General features: G+C 38.0%; 1 protein-coding gene across 5 annotated transcripts in view; it reads right to left on the bottom strand.

Moving 5' to 3' along the window:
* The window catches only part of LOC116333440 (phospholipid-transporting ATPase ID-like), a 66845-nt gene extending 52158 nt beyond the window's left edge, over nucleotides 1-14687 (bottom strand). The window contains exons 1-28 of one of the 5 annotated variants that reach the window (XM_039615371.1): nucleotides 14404-14687; nucleotides 13459-13543; nucleotides 13161-13219; nucleotides 12599-12712; nucleotides 12118-12216; nucleotides 11940-12001; nucleotides 11757-11829; nucleotides 11589-11659; nucleotides 11417-11499; nucleotides 10446-10604; nucleotides 10183-10271; nucleotides 9843-10036; nucleotides 9529-9737; nucleotides 9385-9428; nucleotides 9140-9305; nucleotides 8756-8944; nucleotides 8520-8635; nucleotides 8261-8425; nucleotides 7193-7304; nucleotides 6995-7100; nucleotides 5214-5364; nucleotides 4784-4967; nucleotides 4437-4660; nucleotides 4158-4241; nucleotides 3789-4034; nucleotides 3071-3209; nucleotides 2655-2785; nucleotides 675-2505 (exon numbers count right to left, since the gene is read on the bottom strand). In XM_039615371.1, coding sequence (XP_039471305.1) covers nucleotides 2242-2505; nucleotides 2655-2785; nucleotides 3071-3209; nucleotides 3789-4034; nucleotides 4158-4241; nucleotides 4437-4660; nucleotides 4784-4967; nucleotides 5214-5364; nucleotides 6995-7100; nucleotides 7193-7304; nucleotides 8261-8425; nucleotides 8520-8635; nucleotides 8756-8944; nucleotides 9140-9305; nucleotides 9385-9428; nucleotides 9529-9737; nucleotides 9843-10036; nucleotides 10183-10271; nucleotides 10446-10604; nucleotides 11417-11499; nucleotides 11589-11659; nucleotides 11757-11829; nucleotides 11940-12001; nucleotides 12118-12216; nucleotides 12599-12712; nucleotides 13161-13219; nucleotides 13459-13513 — 3588 coding nt within the window. In that variant the 5' untranslated portion in view covers nucleotides 13514-13543; nucleotides 14404-14687 and the 3' untranslated portion in view covers nucleotides 675-2241. Of the gene's footprint in view, nucleotides 1-674; nucleotides 2506-2654; nucleotides 2786-3070; nucleotides 3210-3788; nucleotides 4035-4157; nucleotides 4242-4436; nucleotides 4661-4783; nucleotides 4968-5213; nucleotides 5365-6994; nucleotides 7101-7192; nucleotides 7305-8260; nucleotides 8426-8519; nucleotides 8636-8755; nucleotides 8945-9139; nucleotides 9306-9384; nucleotides 9429-9528; nucleotides 9738-9842; nucleotides 10037-10182; nucleotides 10272-10445; nucleotides 10605-11416; nucleotides 11500-11588; nucleotides 11660-11756; nucleotides 11830-11939; nucleotides 12002-12117; nucleotides 12217-12598; nucleotides 12713-13160; nucleotides 13220-13458; nucleotides 13544-13734; nucleotides 13748-14270; nucleotides 14289-14403 lie in introns of those variants that run through there. The other 4 variants (XM_031756684.2, XM_039615372.1, XM_039615373.1 and 1 more) reach the window with 4 other exon arrangements.
* Between the last annotated feature and the right edge of the window lie 168 nt (nucleotides 14688-14855).

Here is a 14855-nt window from a genome sequence, read left to right as displayed (position 1 = left end):
GCCTTAACTGTAAAAGCAGCATAACATTTGCCGGATGTCTGGAACCTTCTGGAGATATTGTGTGCCTATCAGTGAAATCTTGAAGAAGGGATTCCCTTGCACCCACTCAATAACCCAGAAAAGTGTCACCAGCGGACTGCTCCATAGAGTTTAAGCTGCAGATTTCTCGTATACAATGAAGGCATATAAACACCTAGTGCGATGAACAAACATATTATCATATATACTTTTCATACTACATAACTTTACATCCACACATCAGCAACAAGTCCATTTTTTGGAATGTTTGTGGCAAAATCTGGAGAAACATGAGATAACAACTAAATTCAAACATTTTCCTCTAATTTATACATATAAAGACCATATCCTTACACCTCTTTTTAAACTTCTTTATCTTTTGACACAGCTTCAGATTTGATAAGCATACTTTTAATTGCCACCAACTTGGAGCTTGCTGATCTTTAACAAAGAGGGCATCTGGTCTGTGTCACATTAGAAGTCGAGGAACTGCTGAGGCAACATCCACAGTGAGCAGTAATAAGAATAAAACTGAAGGACCAGTTCTTTTACTGAGGGCATCAACTGCTCTAATCTGGTCTAAATGTGTAGATACAATGCAACAATGAAAAGAGATTGATCCACAAGTCTGAGCTTTGTGATTCAACACGTCCTGATAAGTTGATAAAACCACACATTTATTTCAAAGAATTTCTGTCTTGGTTCATGTTTTCTTTGACACAGAATGAATTGTTCTTTGTATAGTGTGTGACTGAAGTACACATAGCTACATTCAGTATGACGGGAAAGATTGAAATAAATAAATAAGTTTAACAAAAAGTCGAGAAACTAGTGAAATAAAGCTGTTGTCAAATTCATGTAACCGATGAGAGGAAACCTTAGCCTGTTGAGGGATACAGTCAGGAACTATAACAACCTTTTCAACATTTTCAGCTTCGGAAATGCTTTGGTCTCGATTGATTAAGTCAATAAAAAGGCAGCAAAGTGAAAGAGTGGATTTTGAAGGGCTCCACTGAGCAACACAGTGTGAAAACAGTGCATGAGTTCAGAGTTCAGTCCTTGTGTGTCGTTAACTGCTTTTACTGTGTGTAGTGTTAACAAAGAGGAAGCTCACACATACACTACTTCTGTGTTTTTCATAAACAAATACATTACAGCTCAACTGACGGATGATGATCAGCTGGAACTAGAAAAAGCAATTTATTACTCAGGGAGTATGAGCAAAGTCTTAACATGATGAAGAAAATGAATACAGCCATCCAGAAGCATGGTCCAATGATTTGACAACTGTTAATGAGTATAATCCACATCTGCTTGAAGCCTGGATTAGAAAATTAGATATCTCCTTTTTATACCAATCCACTTTTCCAGAATTCAATACCTTACTAAATATAAAAAAATATTTTATTCTGGTTTCTGTTTTAAAAACAAGATTATGAAAAGGAAAAAAAAAAACAGTTACAGAGATAAGACTAATAACTGGCTGTCCGCTGTGAATAATGTGACTGTAGTAGTGCCAGGTTAAGTTATAGGTTCATGAAGGACTGAATGTTAAATTATTAACACAGTATAATAACACATAATCTTCATGTAAATAACTACATCGTATAAACTACACATGTAAAAATAATGAAAAAAGATTTCAAGTTTCTCGTTTTTGCTCTTTACAACCAAACAACCAATGAAGGCAAAAATAAATCTCTGCAGTACAGAATTAATCTTATTGCAGTTGCAATGAGATTGCAATTTATAGTACAGTATTCAAGATCATTGCCTCCAAACAAAACTGTTTAGTATATACCCTGTATTAAAAATCAATATAAATTAGTTTATTTGCAATTTCTCAGCTATTTAGTTTGAAAACCTATTTCAAAACTAAGAAAAAAAACACTACGGACTACATAAACCTTTTTTTTATCCTAATCCACAAGCTGATTGTATTTGTAATAAAATTAACTAAAACCAAGGTAGAACATCTTTGTAAAATCTTCAAGTGTGCTTCAGAAACTGGCCAGTAATAATTGAAGTTGCACAATATGAAAGTGTACTTATTGAGCACAAAAAATAAAACAACCATTGTGCTCTCTGACGCAAAATTAATATTTTCACAGAGATATCAACATTCACACATTATAAGACACCATCTTTTCTTCAGTGCCAGGTTGGCTCCAGTGTTAGGAAAATAAAATACTGTCTGTGTTTCAGTCCCTGTGTGCTTCCGTCTTAGAGCTTGTGACTCTGTGACTCCTCGGCTTCCTCAGCAATAGTGCGGTAGTGCTGTGGCTGATTTTGAAATATGGAAGAGTCTGTCTGGGTGAACAGAGGGGCTCTCTTGGTGGAGCGTTTCATCAGGAATTTTCTAGATGTTACCAGATCACCATAGCCCTGGGAGTGAGAGAAGGCATAACCCGACCGAGTACTACGCCTTCTTCGTAGGCGACGAGGTGCAGGTGCAGGCAACTCCTCTGTACGCATCTTATACCTCACCTAAAAAAAAGAAACAAGGGATTTTTTTTTAATTTTTTTTTTAAATGTAAACTTTTTACTATGGATACCCTACTTTCTGATGTACAAGACAAAAGGGTGAATAGAAGACAAGATGGTTTTACATGCTCTCTCAAGTGTTTTCTTTTTACCTTGTCATTAATGGTAGGACGAAGCTGTATAAATATGAAGCGGAAAGCAACAACAGGCAGGATACAGAGGAGGAACGTCAGGAATATGGTGAGCCACACATTAGGCTGGTTCAAAGAGTTTCTTGTTGTGCCTGAAATCCAATAATGTCAGAATCACATAATATTACAGTATTACAGTATATAAGAAAGTAACTCCACAAACTGCAAAAATGGATGATGAAATTTACATACACAATCCCAGGATACAGCCAGCACAAATCTAACCCTTTTTGTTTAAATGCTAGTTTGCATGACCCTGTTTTAATGTATTTAGGTCTCCTTTAAAGTACCAATATTTTAGAATAGAAAAAAACTTGATAACTTCATTAAATTAACATTAAAGTGGCAAACATACTAAATATAGTAAATGTACTTACCAATGAAGGGGAAAGAAGACGTGAAGATATAAAACATGCCATTGCTGCACATGGTTAATGTGATGGCAAAGTAGGCCACCATGCTTCCCCACACAAAAAAATGGTTCACTGCTGTCCAGTAATAGGTGTCAAGACACAGCTGGAAAAGTATTTACTTTTATCATTATTAGTGTCCTGTGTACTTATTTCTTCACATAAACTCAAATTTAGAGACTGACATAGAAACATCCAGTGAGCAGCAGTTCTCTGGGTAAAGATGCACTGTTGATGCCAGGGGAGAATTGACAGAATGCTTCGAGATGATAGGAAAGCAACAATAACTCAAATAACACGGCAACCAGGGCATACAGAAGAACAAAAGCACTGCCTAGTATCATGAATCTCAGTCACATTTAGATGGTAGGGTCAGAATCAACACTTGTATCAACACTTCAGGCTTTTTTTGAAGCCATAATGAAAACGAGCAGTTCTGCAGGCAAAAAAGGCCCAAAGTGATAATAACCGTGTGCACCTAATAAAGTATCCAATGAGTGCACACGGATTTATGGTATAGAAATGCATAAATAAAACTGTTAAATGCAATTTTTTCTCAAAGCAGTGCAGTTCATTGAAAAACCTGGAGGACAAATAATGTGGCAAAGTTCTGTGATTCTCTATATTTTACAATAAATATATCACTACTAAGCATGCCTCTGGTAACGAGAGCTGTATTTCTCACCTGTGTGTACACCACAATAAGCAGACAAGTCTGTGCCAATACAGCAAAAGACTGATAGTCAGCAATTTCTTTTCCATCATCTCTGACTGTGTCATGCATGGAAGCCCAGGGAATAAAAAAGAGGATTAAGGAACTGTAGCAGCTGTGCATCACACAGCTCACAAAAGCTTTCTTATTGAAGTATTGGTTCTTCTGGCCTGGAGCGTAGAGCTGAGGATGGTATAAACTCCAACGGTCATTTACATCCTGCACAAAACAAGGTTTCGAGAAAGAGATGAGAAAGCTCAGTGGATACAGAGACTTGACTATGATGATAATCTGGTTTATGTAAGTCAACCAAAAACTGATAGTTAATTGTAATCTACATACCTGGTCAAAGAGACACATGCCAAGGACTGGAAGAGCTGTGTAAACCATGTTGTAGAAGGTGATGAACCACTCATCATACACAGTCTATGAACAACCATGATGAACATATAAGTACAACATTAAGAAAAGGTGAATGTGAATCAAGTTATTTGGTTCATTTGTCCAGCATCATTTGAAATTCTTTTGCATTTCTCTCATTGAAATAGATAAACACTTTATGTCCCATTACAAAAGCTACTTAAATTACATTATAGTATAGTTACAATACATATATCTCACCTGTGCAGAAAAACCACAAAAGAAGGCGTACCAGAATTGGACAAGCGTAAAAGTGAAGTTCTTGTAAAAGAAATATCCAAGGAACTTGCACATGCGTATGTAGGACCAGCGGCCATGCACCAGCAGGAGGCGCTGAAGGTAACGGAACTGGGCAAAGGAATAGTCGCTGGACAGCACTGCCTGCATGCCTTCCTGCCCACTGATACCCACACCAATATGAGCAACTGGCAGGCAGAAAAGGAAGCAAATAAAATACATAACAAAATACACAATATCAACTACATATTTCCCAGCTGGTTAGTTGTAATGAAAATACAGCTTTGTGTAGTAGTGACTTCACAGGTTACCCTTTATCATGCTGACATCATTGGCCCCATCCCCAATGGCAAGAGTGACAGCCTGCTTGTATTTCTTGACCAGCTGAACCACTTGGGCCTTCTGCAAAGGAGTGACCCTGCAGCAAATCACTGTCTGACACATGCATGCTGTCCTCAGCAGCTCAAGCCTCATGTTCTTCTCCAGTGCAAAGGCCTGATGATGAAGGGAAGAAGGGATTGGAGTTAGGTCATCTGTCAAGACTCCTTAGTGCAACCTTAAAACCTCAAGAGAATTCCATTAATTTCTACATTCATCTCTAAGTTTAAGAAACATAAGAGAATCGGACTTTAAAAAAAAAGAAGCAACATGTATTTTCTGATCACACAGTTTGTTACCTCTACAGGTTAACTGTCAGCATTTGCTGACAATAGTAATATTCCTAAAAAAAAAAAACCTTACCAGACTGTGCCCATTTATAATTAGTCCATAATCTCCATCCACCTTCTCATCCTGCACAGTCTCTGTCTTTTTAAGCCAAAACAGGCCTGCTCGAGATTTAATCACAGATGGCTCCTCTGCTGCTTCAGGACACATTTTTCTTCGTGCATTCCTGAAAACATGAGGATGGAAAACATGACCTGATAAAAAGTTCACAATTCATTTGTTAACTATATTTTTCTTATAGACAACAATGAAAATATAAAATGAGCCTAAAGATTAACAGCCTAACAGTGTTTAATTTTAAAAAATATTTTCTATCCTCTTAATTGCCGATTTTAGACACATTTTGCCTTTAGTGGCCTCTCTCTTCTCCTTTAAAAAGAGTGTCAAAAATATCTAAACTAACCTTTTGAGACGGACTGTATTTGCACACATTGTGTTTCCATTTATTCAATTATTATTTTATTTTTTAAGTCAATCAAACATGCACGACTTTGGTTTGACTGTATTTGTATTCAGTCATCAATCAAACCACTCATCCATTTTTGTCACTTATCAGCGACAGTAGTCTAAGTAGACATGTCAAAACCTCCCTTACAATGGCCACATCCTCTAAGTGCACAAGGAGGTATTGCCAAGCCAGCTGTTCTGAATCTGCCCCACAGCATCCTAACAAGAAGTCTGAACCCATACACCCTTCAGAAGTAGCTTGTTCCCATTCCTTGTAACCACAAACTTAATTTTTCACATTACTGCCCACCGCTGAGGAACATAGATGATGGTAGGAATGTTCAATCCCAACCTAGTAACCACAACCATGTAAGGCATGGATGTCAGGCTTTGGATTTTTAGCCAAAAAGTTGTGATGAGTTATACAGAATTTACAGAGGTTTGCTCCCCCACCCCCCCCTTTCAAAAAAAATAATAAAAAGTCAGTCCTGTAAGTAAAGGAGCAAATTTTGATGTACAGTGGTCCCTCGCTATAACGCGGTTCACTTTTCACGGCCTCACTGTTTCGCTGACTTTTTTTTGTGCAATTTTGCATGGTGGTTTTTTTTTTGTTTTTTGTTTTGTTGTTTTTTTTTAAAAAAAAAACAGCGCATTGTGTTGTTCATCCTGATTGGCTGTAGACCACCGTCAGTCAGTCTCGTGCCGTGTCTCCTGTACATTACACAATGCCTTCAGCTTGTCAAATTTACACAAATCTTGGACCGCTAGCAGTGTGACTCTGAAGTGCTGTACTGTATGTTTGTAACTTTTCTCCCCGACAAACACAACAATGTCGACGAAACGTTTTTCAAAGTCAACCGCGGGTGCCTTTGGTTTCATTCTATTATAATGGACTTATTTTTCTATGAAGGTTTGAATTTGAAACAAGAGAGAAGTGTGAAAATGTTCATGCCTGTCTGAGAAAAGTGTACAAAGTGTGTAGTGAGGGGTTTTACAGCCTTAAAACATCTATTAATATTAATATTATTAAAAAATAAAGTTGGCTACTTCGCGGATTTCACCTATCGCGGGTTATTTTTGGAACGTAACTACCGCGATAAACGAGGGTGGGTTAACAATAACAAGTCTAGCTAATCAAAAAATATTGTGAAACAACAGCTACAAATTATCTTACAGCTGTAGGAAAAGTAACTTAATGAATCAAGCCTCAAATGTTTGAGTTCCTGTTCGTGTTGTTCTAGTTAATTTAAGTTTACTGAAATTCATAAACTGACAAATTGCGTCATTAATTGTATGATGAAAAAGCCTCTGGTTGACAGTTGATCCTTATCTGTTTCTAACTGACTCACAGTAGCTCCTCTTTGACTCCTTCAGCAGTGTTGGCTGAGATAACAAAGACATCCTTCATCTCCTCTCTTAGCATGTTACAAGAATAGCCAATGTTCTCTGCTGTCTCTGTTGAAGAAAAACAAAATAATTCTCAATCAATAAATCTTAAATCTACAAAAAAAAAGCTTAAATAAGAAGAAACGTAAAGTGACACTGACCTTGCTTATCTCCAGTTAACACCCAGATTTTGATGTCAGCTTTAGCCAGTTGCTCAATGGTCTGTGGGACACCGTCTTGCAACTTGTCTTCCACAGCTGTCGCTCCCAACAGCTAAAGCCACAAATGTAGTTGTGATTTATACATTTATCACAAATTATGCTGGTTTCACTGTAACATTAGTGTACAATCTAAAGCTGGGGCGTCAAACAAACCCAGGTGCCAGAATCAACCTGGCAAATACTTTTATCTGGAAACAGCTTTGGAAAAAGGATGAAAAGGATGGCATGAATTTTGGACTTTTTCATTTGTATTTACATTTTACAGCTTTTAAAGACTTCCCCATGGCCATTCATACTTCACCACAGAAATTAATTAATACATAAAAGATTAAATGGCAGGACAATTCCTCTGAATCAACAAAAAAATTCTGTTTCATAAGTACGGGACATTCTGGGAAAACAAACCACCAGAATTCTTCTGTACTTTTACACGTTCTCGTCTTACAATTTAAGCTCGAAGATTTATGCTGATAGGTTTCTTTCATTTACTACAGAAGCATTTCTTATCATTGTAAATGACCACGGCAGAGCCGATGGCATAAACATGCTCTTCAGCATACTTTATTAACACTCACACGGTTGCTGTGCAAACACACACAGAGCTGCAGCTCTCCCGCTGCCAGCTCAATATTACCACAACAACAGTTAAGCCGACGAGGCGTGATTGCAGATGCCGCACAAGTGGGTCAATCGCACCTGCAGCAGTATCGCAAACCTGCCCCGCCACAATCATGTAAGAAAATCTGAGGCGTACTGTTGAAATTGCACTTTTTTTTATTGTAAGATATCTCAAGGCAAAATGTATTAACATTGACTGGGGACAAGCAGAGTTTGACTGGTTCACCCATTTAAGATGAAATTGGGCTATATTTTCCCCCGATGTAAAATTAATTTGACATCCCTGGTATTACGTATAATTTCTGGAAAACTACCGGTAGGTCATCAAGCAGCAAATTGGTCTGTCAGATTATCTAGCGATGTGACAAAGTTTTCAGCACGTGTACTAACCATCATATCTTTCTCAATCTCTTCATAAAGTTCATCAAGTTTTTCTTCACGTCCCTCCATGGCAACACTGGCCTCATGTTGGCGATGTTTCCAATCTATCATGTAGGTCTTGTCTAAGTCCTTATATGCCAGAGCAAGTGTACGGAGGCCATCACCTGCATACTCCTGTTTTTGTTTGATAATTGAAAGAAGTCAAATGTATATTAAAATTTCATTGACTTTAGCTTCATACTACTTTTATATGCTTTGGATCACTCACATTGAGGTGGTTAGTGGTCACTTCCATCAGTTTGTTACAGGAGGGGTGCAGTCTTTCAAAAATCATGGTGTCTGCACCTTTGCAGTATAGAGTCAACTTCCCCTCTGGGCTGCGCACTGGAAGTCACAGGGAACGTTACAAAGTTTGACGTAATGTCATGCAGAAATGAGAAATTGTCTATCTTCTGAATATACGAAGTATGGCCAAAAAAAGTATGGCTGACCCCTTTATCTCACCTATCACTGACATCCTCTTCCTAACATTACTGAAGTCCAGAATGGCCAGAAGTTCATAGATGACTTGTTTGCCCATCTCTACGACTGTGATGGTCTCTGGTGTGCGTGATCGGAATACAAATCCAAAGTTTCTCGCAGCAGTTACCAGAGCGCCTTCATCAGGTGACTGAGCCTGATAGTTGAGCTCCCCTACCAGGTAAAACAGAGATGACAATTTAATTGACATACAAGGGTAACATTTGAACATTTGCATGGTGGAGCACATTTCCATGTACCTGTATGTCTTTTATTGCACTGAATTTGGAGTTTTTAAATAGTCAAGAATATTTTGAAATTCTCCTGAAATGTAAATGACATGAAGATGTCTTTAAGGGGACCCCTCACCCTCTTTCTTTTCCTCAGGCATGACAGTGTGACACAGGGATAGCAAGCGGAAGAACTCCTGAGTCTCAGGGTTTCCACTTCTCACCATCTCCACCAGACTGTGGTCATGAAAGCTGAACTTTGGATCTGCCAGATTGTTCCAGGAGAAATCCACTCTCTCTGTCCTCTGCAGGGAAATCAAAAACAACAAAGTTGGATCAATACTTTCTTTAAATAAGCTCCACAATCATGCATTTTCCTCTCACCTCTGTAATTTCCACTCTTTGTCCAGAGAAGTCATAGAGGTCCCCTGAATATAAGATAAATGTACTGTAAAATCAATCATTTAATCAATGTTCGCGTTTCCATTTGCCTCTGTGACACCTTTTTACACAAGCAAAGCTGCTCACCATAAGCTTTTCCATTAATGGAGCACTTGTTGAAAGTCATGATGTTCTGTGTCAGAGTGCCAGTCTTATCGCTGAAGATGTATTTAATCTGGCCGAGCTCCTCATTGAGTGTGGTGGTTCTTGCCTGAGCTGGAGTATCGTTCTTAGGATAGTACATCTTCCTGTCCCAGTCTATGAAGAAGCTGTTTCCCAGACGAATGAACTCCACGCTAACAATGTAGAACAAATTGGTAAAATTTCAAAAATTGATACATATTAGTCTCAAGTGTTCAAACCAACTTTCGTTGTTTTCTAGTTTCATTATTTTTACTTACCTGACGTAGAGTGAAATTGGTACCACTGTGTTAAGGACAATGACATAAGACCAGAAGATGAGGAACGATGAGAGAGGAGCATCAATGCCCGCTTCACGAGGAAGAAACATAGTGAACACAGAGCCCTCGTTTGTTTCCCAGAATGCATTGCCAATGGTCAAAATGGAGCACATAGATGCAAGGAAACCAAAGATCTGATGGAATAAAAATATCACACTTCTTGATTATTCAAACAATATTACTTTTGTCACTCAATTGAAAAACAAATCACCATCTATAAGTTATCTATTAATTGAGACTTTATGTGACTTTCTTTGTATTTGTGCTTGTGTAAACTCACACATAACACCAGGATATTCATCAGGTGATCAATGCTTGTCCGTTTAAATATTGACTTTCCGCTGTTCTGCATCAGTTTAGTGTCAGGACCTGGAAAGGATTATTAGTGTCAGATTTTCTTCTGCACACCTTTGCTGCACCTCCTTCCTGCTCTAGTCTCTTATGTACAACTTCATACATCAGTATCAGAGAAAACAATAAAGGCTAGACCAAAAAAACATCACTCAAAGTGCAAATTGTACACAGTTGCAGTGCACAGTGTACCTCCAAAGATGACCAGACCGAAGCACCACTCAGTGTTCCTAAGAGTACAGCCTCTGAGCAGCACTTTGTCGTTGTCCAAGGCGTATCTTTCCCCGTTCACAGTCAGAGTCCCTTTGAACTTGTCTAGACGGTTATTGGGAGGTTCACATCGCACTTCACCTGAGAAACAGAGATCAGTGTCAGCAAATGATTATGAATAACAGTTCACAGGATAGTTAGAGGACAGCTCGAAGCAGTCTGGGTAGTCTTCTCTGACCTCTGGTATCAACAAGCGATTTTTGCTTAGAGAACGGCTGCTCACTGGCTATCTTCTCTTTTGTGGACCATTCTCTGGAAACCCTAGAGATGGTTGTGTGGGTTAATCCCAGCAGATCATCAGTTTCTGAAATACTCAGACTAGCCAATCTGGCACCAGGAACCATGTGACATTCAAAGTCCCTTTAATCAACATTCTACCTCATTTGATAGCCAGTTTGAACTTCCGCAGATCATTTTAACCCTGTCCACATGTTAAAATGCATTGGCTTGCTGCCATTTGATTTACTGATTAGCTTAATTAGCAGGTGTGCAGGTGTACCTAACAAAGTGGCTAGTGAATGTATACAGATCTATTCAAGTAAGCAACAAACAAACAACAAATAAATAAAATCCAGGATCTGCTTTTTACATTGGTAGAGAAAAGCAATACATGAGGATATGCATGGAAAGAAAGCAACTGGACGTCTAAGTTTCCAGAAACGTAAAGAAGCCCAGTCGCTTTATTTCCAATTTTCTTAGACTACCATGACATGGATGACTGAAAACCTACACAGACGTGAGAAAATGTAATCACTCAGTAGAAGCTTAAACAGGTGAAATACTACTTTATCAAAAAACTCTGTTTGTTTTTCTCCCCTATGACATTTCCCAATGACACAAACAGGTTTCACTTTTAAAAATCAGACTGTGTGTTGTTTCATTCAGATTCTCACCATTAAAGGCAGCCAATGCCTCAATGTTGTCTCCCAACTCTCCAGTTACAGTCAGAGCCTGTTTCACCTTCAGATTGGTTTCTCTGGGGGAGACCAGGGGAAATCCAAGACAGTGTCAGACATTAGTTGTCAACCTAGCATTCACACAAACACCACAGTACAGCACACTTACCCATCTAGTTCAGCTGTTTCCACATAAACTAAATTAAGGGGCTCACTGCTAGATAGCAACAGAAGGTCTGCCTAAGAAATAAAAGCACTGAGTTTAGTTTTGAACTTACTTTTGAACTGAATTTCTTTCACTTGCTTCAAATCTTTACTATAGCCTCCCCAAACTTACTGTGACAAACTCATTATTCCCCAGTTTGACTATGTCCCCAACCTGAACATTCATCCATTTTTCATTTTTGAGTCTGTCAGGGAAGGGAACAAAGGCATAAAACACAGAAATGAATCCAAAACTGCATCATTCTTCACACAAAAGGTCTTCTTTTCTTTTTCATTTGTGTTTCCAAAGACTTACTGGCCATCCATGAGGATGTCCACCTTCCGGTTATTCACTTGTCTGTCACATTTGTGTCTGTTCTGCTCAGTTGACACAAGAAAAAGATACTGTTTGCTTACAAATCTGATATTAGTTCCTTATTTTTGGTTTCATAATGAGCAGGATCTCTCTATTGTTAATAACAATTTCAACTTACTATGTCGTCACTGGCATCTTTGACTCCTGTTATAGACAGCACCAATATTAAAGGGACAGCTGTGGTGAACCATGACAGAGAGGAGATTTGTGGGATCAACTGTCAACACACACACACACACACACACACACACACACACACACACACACACACACACACACAGAAAGTTACATATGCTGTTTTAATACAGTGATAATTGAGCTTTTAAGAATCAGAAAACTGAAAGCCTTAAAGCTCATTTCAGTGTATGGTTTACATTAAATAACGTGTTGAAAAAACTAATTTTATAAAGAAGCAAAAGAAAATATGTATCATTTCTAATTTTAAAATCAAATTACATTTTAAAAAGATGGTGTTCAACGTGGAGCTTGAAGTCTGATTGTTTTATAAGCCAGTATTTGCATTCACATAACTATCTGCAGCATAAAATAACTATTTTTAAGCATGCAGTTCATTCTGACAAGAATGGCAACATGTCTACCTGAAGGATAAGGAGGAAGAGGAAGTAGGCATTAGCGAGCCTCCTGAACTGCTCAAAAAGATTAAGTGGCAGGAAGGTGAAGATGTTGTATTTGGAGGTCTTGATGGCATTGTTCTGAAGTTAAAGATATTGACAGAGAAAGAGGAAACTGATGTCAGTTTAACAAAAATTACTGTGACTTAATATTTAAATGTTTGTAAAGTAATGTTAATGTTTCATTTTTGTTTTCTACAGCAGACATAGGAACAAGGTACAGTAAAATCCTAAGATTTCTAGGATTTCACTACTAATTGCCTACAACTCAGATTTATTCAACAAAACTTTTTATTATTCAGCTACAATTTATGTACTGCTGATGCTTTGTAGCTCAGTCATAACATGCAAATATACGCAACTTTGTGTTCATTGAGTGCTAAATGCAAAGAGTTGTCTTTGTGACACTTGACATCTGTTGTGACAGAGTAATCAAATCCAAACAAGCAAAGCATTAAGCTGAGGGTGTGTCCAACGCTTCTCTTGTCATCTGCTGAACAGGCATGATAACATTTGTTTATATACTTACAGCGTAGCGGAAACACAGGTTGAAAGTTCTGTCATTAGCCCGCAAGCATCTCTCCTTCTCTGTGAGAGAGTAAAGCAGTCAGAGCAGGAGAGAGTTTATGCTACTGTATGTTACAGCAGTACTGAGGAAAGACAAACTCAAATTTAATTTATGCAAACATTTCAGTGCTGTTAGTCCAGCAACATTTTGAAATGTGCAGTGTATGTCACAAAAATAAATAAAACTAAAACTGAGACAGACATACAGTAACTGAACAATGCAGTAAAGAAGAGCAAAGTTTACGTGCATCTAATCTCACCTTCCTTATTTCCATGTCCGCACAACTGTCCAAAGTATGACAGCACAGTTCCCATCTTTAACTCAGGTTCTCCATATTTTACAACCTGGAAAAAAGTCCACTACTCAGTCCTAATTAGTGAGTTATTTCAAACCAAAAGGGTTTCTATATCAAAAAGCGAGGCAAAAGTGAGAGGGAACCAGTTAATTCCTGGAAGGTCATGTTTGTTTAGAACTGCGATATAATGTTGAAAAATTAATAGAGAAAAGGTGGAACTATTTAATATATACAACACACCTTTTAAAATGGCGATGAGGGAAAGACTGATGCAAAACATCCCAAAAAGAATAATCCTGAGCTTTCACAAAGCCAAAAATATCTCTCCAGCTATAGGTAGACATATATCAGTCACATACTTGTCAAGATTTCCACCCCTCCCCACAATTTATCTGTGCTCCAAAGCTGTAAAGATACAGAGGCCTTTTATACTCTTGGTACTATAGTTAAACATAAGGTGCAATAATCCCTTTCTACACAGATTAAGATAGAGATGTACCCTTGACCATTTGACTTGTCCAGTAATCTACCAATAATAATATGCAGGTATTGTAATTTTATAGCATTTTACTGGAAAAATGTTTATCAATGGGACATAAAGAATACAAAATGTTGACAATGAAATGCATAACAGCACAAAAAATAATTAACTACCTAACTTTTCAATGCTACGCTCCACTGATACCTAATTTCTAAAGAAGGAAAAACAAAATCCAACAAGGAAGCAACAACTCATTCTTTGGCATGTTTCAATTGATCCTTCTTCTTGCACTCACAAAAATATTAGATCAGTCTGAATGATGTCAGATTTAAAGGGTTCAGATTCTGAGATGGTTCCTGACAAAAAAAAAAAAAAAAAAAAAATCATAGTTTTCTGAGTTTGAAAACAAATGAAACTTAGTCACATACCTGAAACAACAATATAATTTCTCTTGTCCCCTGGGTCCTCCTCGCACACACATGAATGTGTTTGGATAAACAAGACAGTGAAAAAGGTAAAGATTTTAACCCTCCTTTTACTTACGTCTTTGATAAAGTAAATCCAGGCCTTTGTCTATTGCCTGGAAAGCCAAGTGTCAGTTTAGTCCCAAACAGAGAAAGGAAGTTCAACTGAGACTTCCACCAGGATAAAAGACAACAGGAACAACAGGTGAAGCGTTGTAGTCGCACCTACACCAGAAGTTTCAGGTTCATACAGGAAGAGCAGGGATCCCCTGCATCTAACAGCTCAGAGCTTATGTAAACAGCACAGTGATCTTTGGACTTGGATTTTGAGCAGGTGCAGGACAGGAAAGGGAGTAAAACAACAGCAAAGGTGAAGTGCTTCAGCTAATCAGAGGTAATGTTATCATTATCATGTA

Source organism: Oreochromis aureus, linkage group 7, assembly GCF_013358895.1.
Source record: "Oreochromis aureus strain Israel breed Guangdong linkage group 7, ZZ_aureus, whole genome shotgun sequence".
In the NCBI taxonomy this organism is placed as follows: domain Eukaryota; kingdom Metazoa; phylum Chordata; class Actinopteri; order Cichliformes; family Cichlidae; genus Oreochromis; species Oreochromis aureus.
Note: the sequence above shows the minus strand (reverse complement) of the source record. Positions and strands in the feature narration are given on the sequence as shown.